At 44.6% G+C, this 13,086-nt stretch overlaps 1 protein-coding gene across 12 annotated transcripts in view; it reads right to left on the bottom strand.

Moving 5' to 3' along the window:
* EPS15L1 (epidermal growth factor receptor pathway substrate 15 like 1) overlaps positions 1 to 13,086 on the bottom strand; it is a 96,720-nt gene that overhangs the window by 65,642 nt on the left and 17,992 nt on the right. For 10 of the 12 annotated variants that reach the window (XR_012012217.1, XM_072786881.1, XM_072786887.1 and 7 more), the window contains exons 2-6: positions 6,401 to 6,442; positions 6,121 to 6,210; positions 5,617 to 5,664; positions 3,707 to 3,802; positions 2,600 to 2,662 (exon numbers count right to left, since the gene is read on the bottom strand). Coding sequence is in view for 11 of the 12 variants with exons in the window: in XM_072786881.1 (XP_072642982.1) it covers positions 2,600 to 2,662; positions 3,707 to 3,802; positions 5,617 to 5,664; positions 6,121 to 6,210; positions 6,401 to 6,442 (339 nt within the window). In the remaining variant the exon portion in view is untranslated. The remainder of the gene's footprint in view (positions 1 to 2,599; positions 2,663 to 3,706; positions 3,803 to 5,616; positions 5,665 to 6,120; positions 6,211 to 6,400; positions 6,443 to 13,086) is intronic. The other 2 variants (XM_072786885.1, XM_072786886.1) reach the window with 1 other exon arrangement.

The following is a 13,086-nucleotide window of genomic DNA, read 5'->3' as shown; positions in this document are numbered from 1 at the left end:
AGAAAACAGGCGAGGACCCACCCCTGGGCTCGCCTAAAAGCACAGGATGGTCTTATGGCAGTTCCAGAGTAAACATCTTCCCTGAAGGAAATAGCTCACTGGAACTACGAATCTGGAGACCAAGGTCAATGGAGGGACAGGACCTGGCTCTAAGCCTTGCTCTCCACCATAGGGGCCGCCTGGGAGACAAAGATCACCCTACCTCCCTCCTAGGAGCTCACTAGGACAAGAAAGGTCATAGTGTGAATGGACTTTCATTCTTTAAGACAAACAACTAAATCTGGATATCAACCTACAGGACTAAAAGAGCTCAAGAACCAAATATAAAAATAAACCAAGACTTAAGCAACCAATTATCAAAATCAACTTTAAGCACAGGAAGTCCTCTTACAGTAAAAAAAATAAATAAATTATAAAAGCTCCTCGTAAACAGAGAGCCCTGGGCAGGACTAATAGCACATGGCCACACATGTCAAAGGGGCCATCAGTGAGGTGGGTCTGGGCAGAGGCCTGCAGTCTGCCCTCCTCCAGAAATGAAACCCACAGGGACTGGACCCAGGGGATAGAGAGCCCTCACCACCCACTCAGCCCATGAGCTGGAGCCCCTAAGAGCATTAAGAAACCCTCAACAAGCATACATCAACAGAACAGATAACCTAAATGTAGTGCATCCACACAATGGAATATTCTTCAGCCTCAAAAACAAAAGAGATTCTGATCCAGGCTACAACATGGAAGAATCCTGAGAAAATTATGCTGACTGAAATAAGCCAGAAAGCAAAGGACAGGTACTGTAGGATTCCACTTCTATGAGGTCCGCAGAGGAGTCACATTCTCCTCTAGGCGCCAGGAGGTGGAGTAGGGAGGGGAGGAGTCAGTGTTTAATGGGGACAGAGTTTCAGTCTGCAGTAATGAGAAAGTTCTGGAGAGGAACAGTGAAGATGGCTGCACAACAGTATGAATGTACCTAACACTACTGAACTATATGCTTAAAAATGATCAAGATGGTGGGGGCACCTGGGTGGCTCAATCAGTTGAGCGTCCGAATGGGTTTTGGCTCAGATCATGATCTCAGGGTGCTAGGAGAGAGTACTGCATTGGGCTCCCTGCTCAGCATGGAGTCTGCTCAGGATTATCTTTCCCTCTCCCTGCCCCTAACCTCCCTCACACATGTATGCACCCTCTCTCTCTCTCTCAAATAAACAAACAAATCTTTAAAAAAAAAAAAAAAATGGTTAAGATGTTCATGAACTTCATGTCACCTACACTTTACCACAATTAAAAAGAAAACTAGAAAACAGAAGGGAGCACATAAGCAGACACTGCATGGGTGAGGCACTGGGAACACTAAGGCGAGCACCCTGTGTCCACCTTGAGTGTCTGGAATCATGCCCACATACTTCACTGCTTTGAGCAGCCCAGGAGCTCTCCCAACGGAAGAGAACACTTGGCACTTCAGCTCTGTCAATGTTTATCTGATCAAAACAGCTGAATCTCTCTTGAAAACAGTCTACTCCTGTAATGGCACCTTTCCCGCCCAGCCTCCCGTGCTTGCGAGGCCTCACAGCCTCCTCTGGCGCCAGCCCTTCTCATGAGGCCTCAACACAGCCCTGCAGGAAAGAGGCCAGGACAGCTCAAGGCAATTCTGGCTTCATTTTCCACAACAAAGCAGCTCCTTTTCAGAGTAGGTGCCCTGCAGACTACAAAGAAGGAACATCTTTTGGTACTGTGACTGCTGCTGGCAAAGTGCTCAGCTGCTCCCAGAGGTCACTTCCCCAATTCCTGGGTCAGAAGAGGCCTCCTTCTGCCCTATGCCTACATAAACCTCCCCTTGTCCAAACCCTTCAAAGGACAGGACAGAAAAATTGTGTAAAAACAGGACAAGTGTACTTGATGTGGGGTGGGGGTGGAGGGACATCTTTATTTTATAGCAAGGCTGTTATTAAGGTTAGTATTTAAGCCAAATAAAAGTGAGGAAATGTTATAAACCCCTTACAAGTGGGGAGTGAGGAGGTCTCAGGCTCTAGGGCACCGTCTCCATGTCCCACACACATTTCCTTTAGAGCTAATTCTGTACCTATTAGAGGTTACCACTCTTGCCTCTTTTTGCTGCTTCTAGAAAGACATGGGACATGGAGACAGTCCCCTCAGGTACTGAAAGAAGCTTTTTCAAAAAGCAATGAGAGCATCAGAAAGGAATGAATAGCAACACCCAAACTGGCTAGAAATAAGAGCGAGAGTTACAAAGACATCTTAGATGTCTTCACACTTGCAAATTCTCACAACTGCTCGTTCTATCCTGATTAACCAACCCAGGCAGCAAAAACCACATAACATGACCTGCAAATGCAAAATATTAACTGTAAAATTTTAAGAATCCATTGCCTGAAACTCAGCTAATGGCCTTAGCAGGGCAACACCCAAAAATGTCACGGCCATTTCAGAAGATTTTAATCTGAAAGAGTGTCTTGGTTAAATTCTGTGGCAGACTCACTCTGAAACAGAACAATCATCCCATCCAACGTTTTGAACACCACAAATGGCTGATACAACTGCACGTAAAGGGATGCCTGAGGGGCATTGCCCGGGGGTCACTTACCCTCACAGCCCAATGGGCCTCTGCAGATGGCGGCGTGACCATCAGAGGGCTGCTGGTGTCATGCTGTAAAGGAAGAGAAATACTCTGCTGTGGATGGCACAGAATTCAACTACAGAAAATGTGTCTGTGCAAAGGACACACGTTTCAGGGTGACTCAGTTGGTTAGGTGTCTGCCTTGGGCTCAGGTCATGATCTCAGGGTCCTGGGATCAAGCCCCACATCAGGCTCCCTGCTCAGGAAGGAATCTGCTTTTCCCTCTCCTTCTGCCCCTCCCACTCCTGCTTGTGCGCTCACTCTCTCTCAAATAAAATCTTAAAAAAAAAAAAAAGGGACACACATTTCAAAGTGCTTTCAAAATGGGGAAAGATCTCAAAAAGTTAAACACAGAATCACTATATGCCCCAGCAGTTACCCACCGAGGTAGAGACCCAAGAGAACTGAAGAGACAGGTACACCAACAAATCCCGGAACACAAGTTATCACGTCCACCAACAGAGGGATGGATGGGCCATACAATGCAATCCGACTCAGCAATGAAAAGGAACCAAGCACCAACACTTGCTACAGGGCAGATGATCCCTGGAAACATTATGCTGAGTGACAGCAGCCAGATCTAGGATTCCAGAAATGCCCACAACAGGTAGATCCACAGAGAGACGAGTGGCCACCAGCGGCCAGAGGAGGGGGACCCATGAGTGACTGATTACTCAGTGGGTAAAAGGTTTCCTTTTGGGGTGATAAAAATATTCTGGAACTAGAGAAAAGTGATGGTTGTACAACACTGTCAGTGGACTAAATGTCACTAAGTTGTTCACTTTAAGATGGTGAATTTTAGGGCCCTGGGTGGCTCATGGTTGAGCATCTGTCTTTGGCTCAGGTTGTAATTCCAGGGTCCTGGGATCAAGACCCACATCAGGCTCCCCACAGGAAGCCTCCTTCTCCCTCTGCCTATGTCTCTGTCTCTGTCTCTCATGAATAAGCTTTTTTAAATCTTTAAAAAAAAAATAAAATGGTGAATTTTAGGTTATATAAATTCCACCTCTATTAAAGAAAGAGAGAATATAGATGATAGTAGAAGAGCATGAGCTGAAGGATTTCAATACTTACGAATTTAGGTGGCGGCATGTTCAGATTCAGATTGCTCAAGGTAACTTCGTGGCCACTCTGTGCACAGGCCACTAGTCTCAGCGCAACATAGAAACCCTGCAAATCCAAAAGAGGGAGAGGTGTGAACACCAGCTGGCTGGCGATAACGGGGGAGAGCTGTCTACAGTCGTGGGCTTCAGGAAAGAGGGATTTCTCTTCACTGCAGCAAGAAAGACTGAATGTGCAAAAGTCACTTGAGGGTCAAGCTGAACAAATTTCCCCCTGGGAGCACTGTTTAAATGAATATGCCTGCCAAGTGGACTTAGTCCACCACACTCTGGACACTGTAAAATTTTAAATAAATGTATTTTTTTATACCTTTATTATTTTTTAAGTAAGCTTTATGCCCAATGTGGGGCTTGAACTCACCACCATGAGATCAAGAGTCACATGCTCTACTGACTGAGCCAGCCAGGCACCCCTCAAATAAATACATTTTAGGCAATAACAAGCTCCCAACATTTAGGAAAATGTTAGATTAGGTAAGTAACAAACTAAAGTTTAAGATTATAAATAAATGATGAGTCAAATATGTGTTGACTTTTTTAAAAATGGTTTGAAACAGATATAGTTGTTAGGGAACTGATACGCACAATTCGCTATGATCCCCCTGGCTTGCTGGAGATAGCCTCTCCCACCTGCCCTCTGTGGCCTAATGTGGACCTCATTCCCACATAGGGACAAAGGACCTGAACTAGGCCATCAGGGACCTTTGCTCCTCCTTGCCTCCTCCTAACCCAGAACTGGCCATGCCACAGTCTTAGTGAACTCAGGCAGCATCATCTAATTTTTTAAATTGATCAAATAGTCTGAGAACATGAACTGTTTTAAAGCTGTAAACACAAGTACAGTTTTAAAAACCTCCTCAAAGAGATAAACACTAAACCAGCCCTTCTCAGACCGGTGTCCAAGAATGCCCAGGTGGCATATGCAGAAAAGGGGATGTAAGAAAGTTTCTAGGAACTGCATCAGACAAAGTTAACAGGTTTCTTGCCCACAAGGACGCTCAGAATCTTTCAACATGCAGACATACAGTGCAAATCTCAAGGAAGGGAGAAATAGCTGATAGTGCTTTCCCAATGGATCAGATCATGGACAGTAGGACAACAGGAACAACATTCCCTTGGGATTTAGTTTAGGGAAAGACTGAACAGAATTAAAATACAACCACTTAAAGTCATTTGTAAACGCCATAAACTTCCATTTACAGAACATTCTCAAAATGACAAAGTCATGATGGAGAAAGAACCAGTGGGGTGCCAGGGGTTAGGGTGTGACTGCCATGGGGCAACACAAGAGATTCTTCTGGGGGCCAGGCAGTTCTATATCCTTTGATGGTAATTACATGAATCTGTGCAACTGATAAAATTACACAGAACTATACACACCAAAGAACACCAAAAATTGCATGTAAAACTAATCAGCTCTGAGCAAGCCTCTAGTTTAGTACCACTCCAGGCTCTGAGCATCACACTATGGTGACGTAAGCAGCTCTCGCTGTGGGGAGCGGAGGAAGGATACACCGGAACTCTCTGAACTATTTTTGCAATTTCCATGAGTCTTATTTCAAAATAGAACATTTTGAAAACATTTTCATCACTTGTAAGCACACAAAATATTAAAAGATCTGCTAACCACAAAAGATGGCTCCCTCCAAGTGTTTTCAAAAAACCTTTATTTCAAAATGAAACCTTCCAATTTTAATGGTCTGATGGCCACACTTATGTCTAGTAATACTTGTCCGCGGCAGTAACAAGGAAGGAAGAGCAGAGGTGACCCAGCCTGTGGGGTTCTGGCTCAAGCCTCTCCACTTGCTGTGTTTATGGTGTGTATGTGTGTGTGTGTGTATATATATATATATATATATATACCTGTTTGTCCAAGAACCCTTTACCTTCTGGGTCGGCCAAATCCCATATCTGTGGAAACACAAAAGTGCTCATAAGTACAACTGCCAACCACTGCCCATTTATTCACAGAACAGGAACTGATGCCCCTGTGTCTGAGCCTTACAAGTCAGCTGGAATGGTCACTCCCAAGCTCTGGGTGAGGAGGCAAATTTGGAACAGATGAATGACCTGCCTGCTCCCCATGGGCACACAGCTAGTCAGTGGCAAAACCTAGAGAATACCCAGGTCCACTTGGCTCCAAAGCCAAAATAAACCCATAAGCTGTCAAGATCCCCAAAGCACTCAGGCCTCTTGTCTGCTGCCCAAGAAGTAAGTGGAATATCTACCAGTGACAGCCTGCCAGGCTCACAGTGACCAGCCCACTCCCCAGGAGGCACATCCCCTTGAAGAGAAGTCTGGTCTTTGCCTGCCAGGGGAGCCCTGAGGGCGGCCTCAGAAGAGAAGTCATTATCTATCTTCACGTACCTTCCCAAGGATAATGTCTGAGAGTCCAGACTTCTTTAGAAAAAGCGCAGCTTCACTCGCCCCAACTCGCCCTGTGTATGCCGGGTCTACCTAGAATAGGAGACAACTCTTGAGACAAGACCTCAGCAAACAGACAACAGATAAAGCAGTGCATAGCCCACTGGCTACTGGCTGATAACTTGGAGGATAGAAAGGGACTAAACTGGGCTTCTATTAAGGTTTGTGCCTGCCAAGATAGGTCCTCTCTAATTCAATCCAAAAAGACACCAGTGAAACTTACCTGCTTGTAATAAGATTCATATAATGGATTTCCAGTGGGAATCTGTAAACAAAACCACAGACACTGGTCAAAAAGTGGACACGCCCCACCCTAAAAAAAGGTGTCATCCCCTCAAAGTGCTGTTACCAAAATGTACAATAGTGAAAATCAAAATGTAGGTACTTTGAAGGTCCTCCCTACACAGACTGCAGCTTGTTTTTATTTATTTATTTTTAAGTTTATATTTACTGGAACACCTGGGTGGCTCAGCAGTTGAGTGTCTGCTTATGGCTCAAGGGATCCAGGATTAAGTCCCGCATCAGGCTTCCTGCAGGAAGCCGGCTTCTCCCTCTGCCTATGTCTCTCATGAATAAATAAATCTTAAAAAAAAAAAAAAGATTTTATTTATTTATTCATGAGAGACAGAGAGAGAGAAAGGCAGAGACAAAGGAGCCCAATGCGAGACTCAATCCCAGGACCCCCAGGATCACAACCCGAGCCAAAGGCAGACACTCAACCACTGAGCCACCCAGGTCAGCTTGTTTTTAGACAAAGATCTCATACTTACTCTGTCTGGAAGAGGAAACGCTAATGCTCTTTCTCAAGTCCTAATTCCTATACAAACAACTTGGCACTCAGGGAGCAGGAGCAGCCGAGATGACTTCCAGTCACCAAATGAAGGGATTTCAATGTACCCAGGAGCTCAGAGGGAAAAGACACCCTATCCATTGAGACTGTTCTCTGGTTCCAGAATCCAAACAGGAGTTTCTGCATGTCATCACAAATCACTAGACAGGCAAGCTTCAGACTGGTTTCCCTGCCCCATATCTCATCCCCACCCATCCCGTCCTCCACCAGCCACCAAGGGATACACACTGACTGGTTCCTGTTGGGAGACAGCTGGCTAGTGACCACTCCCACTGTGGCAGGCCAGAAGTTCAAAGTCCTCAGCTCAGCACAGAAGACACTCCACATTCTAGCCATCAGATCCCCAAGATATCACAGTTTAGAAAAGGGAACCACCCACTCTAGGGTCATGTGGCTCATTGAAGCCATGTCTGTCTGGATCTGGCCTGGTTGGCGGCCAAACTCTCACACTTTGCACCTGTCCACAGCCTCTCTTCCCGACCTTAGCGAGCTGTCCCCCAAGGGAGATGTCAGCTGGGGGAGGAATTAAGTAGCCACTAAAATGTCAGCTCTAAAGGCTTACACTTTTGGATGTTTTGCCACGTGAAGGGAAAATAGCAGTACATAAGCCTGTCGACTTAGTGAGCAAAGTAAAGAATACCCAATTATGCTTAATCGTATAGAAGAACAGGCACAGAAACCACTAAAGACAAGAGAGATGGGGAAAGCGAGGACTGAATGAGAGGTGGGAATACCATGTTTGTTTTAAAAGTCTTTGAATGCTGTCCTGTGATTTTTTTGTAATGAATAAAACTGATGGAGGTGGGTTTCTTCCAGTTATAGTCACTGGATTTGAACCAGCCTAACACTTGCATACTGCTGTGGCATAAAGAGATTCACTTCAGGTTAAAAATAATGCCAAGATTACGGTCAGCTTCTCTGGGGGATGCCAACACCTGCAAGCATATAAAGAAGCGAAAGTGCAGAGAACACCACCAAGACAGAATGAAAATAGAAGAGCATGAAGACCTGAAAGAGGGAAGGGGAAAGTCAAAACAAAAAAGGGGCAAATCTTATAAAAGCAGAGAAAACTAAACACAGAGCAACATGGAAAGGAGAGGAAGGCCAGGTGACAAGAAGCGGAGAAAGAAAAGTAGACAACACCTGGGAGAAGGACCCAGAGGTAAGTACACAGCTACAGCACCTCCGTGGCTAGCTGCTTCCTCCTGCCTGGTGCACTTGCCCGACATGGTCATTGGGGGAGTCTGTCACCCTCACTCAGCTCCTTTGGACCTTAGACTACGGTGCCTGCCATCACACCCTGCATGACCTCTAGGGCTTAAAACCCTGGCACGCTCCCAAAGCACATCTCCTTAGAGCAGGGCCCACAGAGGAAGCCAAGTCAGGCAGGCTGTTTGTCAAGGTGAGAGCAGCCACGGCCAGACGGCACATCTCCTGCCACTGGCTCACAGGAATGGACTGCATAAGCCCCAGAGGCCCTCACCTTGATGGCAAAGGTTCCCTTCCCACCAACAATCAGAGAGGCTCAGGTCTGAAATACATTTCCAGTGGGATTTTTTTTTTAATATCTCATGGTAGACAAGAAAGAAATTTCCAAGCTACTGTAATTCTAGTGAAAAGAGTTACAGTATTTGGGGCATACAGAGTTAACAACCATCTCCCAACTTCCCAACTGCTTCTGAGCAATTACATCCACACACAAGAAAAACATGACCCTGAATAGTCTGGAAAGGCCACTGAAGCACCAGACCCAAAGGTCCAACCATTTGTGCTAAGGGCTCATCCCCCAGTCTATGGCCAGGTTTCAATCCCACACGATTCACAAGTGACAGAAAACCACAAAAGTGTGCCTCAACTATTCTTCTCTATGGGAATCAATTCAGTTAAGCTGGGACAATGACCACAGTTAGAAGCTTCCATCTGATTACTCATACTTCAGCTACTGCAAAAGCAAAAGAAGGGAAAAAGAGGGAAACACTAGCTGGCACTTCCTCTCACTACCCCGCCTCATCCTGGGGACAGTGGAAATCATGTCTGCAAGCTGCCCAATATGCCACTGAGACCGCGCTGAAGACACTAATACCATGAATCGCCCAGTGACTGGTGGTCAATGTGGCCAGCTTGTGGGCAAAGATCTCCATCACAACCAGCTCCCCCATGCAGGCAGCGGCTCCCAGTGGGACTGTTACAGCTGTTGGGACAGAGCACACTGAGAGTGGACACCAGAGCTGTTCCCCTCTCTCTGACCCCGAAGTTAGCCCAGGGCCAAGCCTGGGGCACAGGCACAAAGGGAGAGTGAGGGGACAAGGCTTTTCAGTGTCAGAGGCTGCAGAGAGCTGGGTGAGGTCTTTGAAAATGGAAGTAGGACACAGCCAGCCCGGACAGCGATCTCCTTCGCCAACCCACTCTGCTAAGAGGCCATCTTCAACTCGCAGTGACTGAAATATTGATGAGGCTCGATTGTAATTTTCTCTTTTTTTTTAAAAAAGATTTTATTTATTTATTCATGAGAGACACAGAAAGAAGAGAGAGGCAGAGATACAGGCAGAGGGAGAAACAGGCTCCATGCAGGGAGCCTGAGGTGGGACTTGATCCCAGGTCTGCAGGATCACGCCCTGGACTGAAGGCGGTGCTTAAACCACTGAGCCACCGGGGCTGCCCTCGATTGTAATTTTCAATTTGACCTTTCAGTTGCTCGTGGTATCTTAAAATACTCAGAGATAACATGAAAAGTTCCTTTGGCCTCTTTGCTCTATCCTCCAGCCTCGATGTAATTTATAAGCAGGGTGACAGGGAAGGGAGTGTACTAAGAACAAGTTCACAGCCTTTGGCTGGGAGAGCTTTGAACATGACAGTTCATGTGAGCACACACAATTTTAATGCAGGAGAAAGCATCTTGAGATTAAGGACACAGCAGTACCACTTTAGAGGGGAAATCCTCTGATGATCGGGGTTCTAGCCATTCCTAAACCTCTGAGGATTGAGTCCACCCAGATCTGATCCCCACTTTTGTCCACAGGCAGGACCCTTCCTAAATCTTTATGCCCGGAATCAGAATTCCCATTCTTCCCACAAAAGATGTGCTTTCATGCAAAACAAAACAATGATTGCCAACCTTGCTCACTTCAAACTGGCATTTCTTAAACTCATTTTAAGACTTTTGGAGAAAAAGTTTAGTTCCTTGCTCTGATAAATAGGGGGTCACATTTATGGAGCACTCAATGTTTCCTATCCAGTACACCTCATTTAATCTTCCAACACCACTATGGCACAGGTATATTGTTGGTCCTAATTTATGGGTGTTGAGACTGAGGGTACCTTGCCCAAGGTGACAGAGCCAGTAAGGGAGAGAGCTAGAGGAGCACCCAGGTCATGTGGCCCTTAACCTACTTTGCAACTGGAAAAAATAGTTCAGGCATGACAGAACTGGGCACTGGTCACAGTACAGCCTCCCATCCATGGAAGCCTGGGAAAAAATGCATGCATGTGATTATGTAATGGTGCATTTTATTCAATCCAAGAGGTGAGAGTACAAGATTCAACTCAAGTATATAAACAGATTTGAAAACCAGTGCAGCCTGTCATTTCCCTCAGAAAACAAGACCCCATAATGGCTGTATCTTTTTTTTTTTTTTTTTTTTTATTCAAGTGTGGTCAGCACACAGTGTTATATCAGTGTCAGGTGTACAATATAGTGATTCCATATTTCCATATATTACTCAGTGCTCATCAAGATAATTGTATTCTTTAATCCCCATTGTCTGTTTCCCCCATCCCCACCCACCTCCCCTCTGGTAACCATCAGTTTGTTCTCTGTAGTTAAAAGTCTGGTTTTGGTTTGTCTTTTTCTCTTTGTTGTTTGTTTTATTTCTTAAATTCCACATCCGAGTGAAATTATGTGGTATCTTTCTTTTTCTGACTGACTTACTTCACTTGGCATAATACTCTCTAGTTCCATCCAAGTTGTTGCAAATGGCAAGATTTCATTCTTCTTTATGGCTCAGTAGTATTCCATCGTGTATATATATATATATATAGCTCCTCTTTATCCATTCATCTATCGATAGACACTTGGGGCTTTTTCCATAGTTTGACTATTGTAAATAATGTTGCAATAAACATAGGGGTGCATATATCCCTTCATATTAGTGATTTTGTGTCCTTTGGTAACTACTCAGTAGTGCAATTACTAGATTGCAGGGTAGTTCTATTTTAAATTTTTTGAGGAACCTTAATACTGTCTTACAGAGTGGCTGCACTAGTTTGTATTCCCACCAACAGTGAATGAGGATTCCACTTTCCCCACATCATCGTCAACACTTGTTTCTTGTGTTTTTGATGTTAGCCATTCTGACTGGTGTGAGGTAATATCTCACTGTGGTTTTGTTTTGCATTTCCCTGATGATGAGTGATACTGGAAGAACAAATATTTTTTAAATGTCTATACCACTCCCAAGCAATGTACACTTTAACGCACTCCCTATCAAAATACAGCATTTTGGGGCGTCCCTGATGGCTCAGCGGTTTAGCGCCGCCTTCAGCCCAGGGTGTGATCCTGGAGACCCGGGATCGAGTCCCACATCGGGCTCCCTACATGGAGCCTGCTTCTCCCTCTGCCTGTGTCTCTGCCTCTCTCTGTGTGTCTCTCATGAATAAATAAATAAAATCCTTTAAAAAATAAAAAAAATAGGAGATCCTTGGGTGGCTCAGCGGTTTAGCGCCTGCCTTCAGCCCAGGGTGCGATCCTGGAGTCCCAGGATCAAGTCCCGCGTCGGGCTCCCGACATGGAGCCTGCTCCTCCCTCCTCCTGTGTCTCTGCATCTCTCTCTCTCTCTCTGTGTCTATCATAAATAAGTAAATCTTAAAAATAAAAAAATACAGCAGTTTTCACAGAACTAGAACAAACAATCCTACAATTTGTATGGAACCACAAAAGACCCTGAATACCCACAGTAATCTTGAAAAACAAAACTGGAGAGATCACAATTTGAGACTTCAAGTTATATTACAAAACTGTAGCAACCAAAACAGTATGGTGCTGGCACAAAAAGAGATAGATAGATCAATGGAAACAATAAAAGTCCAGAAATAGGGATCCCTGGGTGGCGCAGCGGTTTGGCGCCTGCCTTTGGCCCAGGGCGCGATCCTGGAGACCCGGGATCGAATCCCACGTCGGGCTCCCGGTGCATGGAGCCTGCTTCTCCCTCTGCCTATGTCTCTGCCTCTCTCTCTCTCTCTGTGACTATCATAAATAAATAAGAATTAAAAAATAAAATCTTTAAAAAAAAAAAAAAAAAAAAAAAAAAAAAAAGTCCAGAAATAAACCCATAATTATATGGTCAATTAATAATCTTCAACAAAGCAGGAAAAAATATCCAATAGGGAAAAAATAGTCTCTTCACCAAAAGGTGTTGGGAAAACTGAACAGCAACATGCAGAAAAATTAAACTGGACCACTTTCTTACAAAATACATAAAAATAAACTCAAAATGGATTAAAGACCTAAATGTGAGACCCAAAACTATAATAATCATAGAAGAGAACACAGGCAATAATTTCTATGACACTGGTCATAGCAACATCCTTCTAGATGGGTCTCCCTAGGCAAGAGAACTAGAAGAAAAAGTAAACTATTGGGACATCATCAAAATAAAAGGCTTCTACACAGCAAAGGGAAACAACCAACAAAACTGAAAGACAACCTACTGAATGGGAGAAGATATTTGCAAATGATGTATCTGATAAAGGGTTAGTATCTAAAATATATAAAGAACTTATACAACTCAACATCAAAGAAAAAAATCTAATTTTAAAAAATGGGCAGATGACATGAACAGACATTTCTCCAAAGAAGGTAACCAGATGGCAACAGACACATGAAAAGATGCTCCATATCATGCATCATCAGGGAAATGCAAATAGTGTGCTTTTCAACCAGGTTGCCAAGTTTTGTGGGAATTAGGCAGGTAACACTAAACAACATCCAGATCTGAGTTTCTACTTGGGAAACCAGATGCTGATACAAAACTGCAGCCCACGGGGTGTCTGGCTGGCTCAGT

Source organism: Canis lupus, chromosome 19 (genome assembly GCF_048164855.1).
Source record: "Canis lupus baileyi chromosome 19, mCanLup2.hap1, whole genome shotgun sequence".
Taxonomy (NCBI): domain Eukaryota; kingdom Metazoa; phylum Chordata; class Mammalia; order Carnivora; family Canidae; genus Canis; species Canis lupus.
The sequence above is the reverse complement of the archived record's forward strand: the minus strand, read 5'-3'. Positions and strand labels throughout refer to the sequence as shown.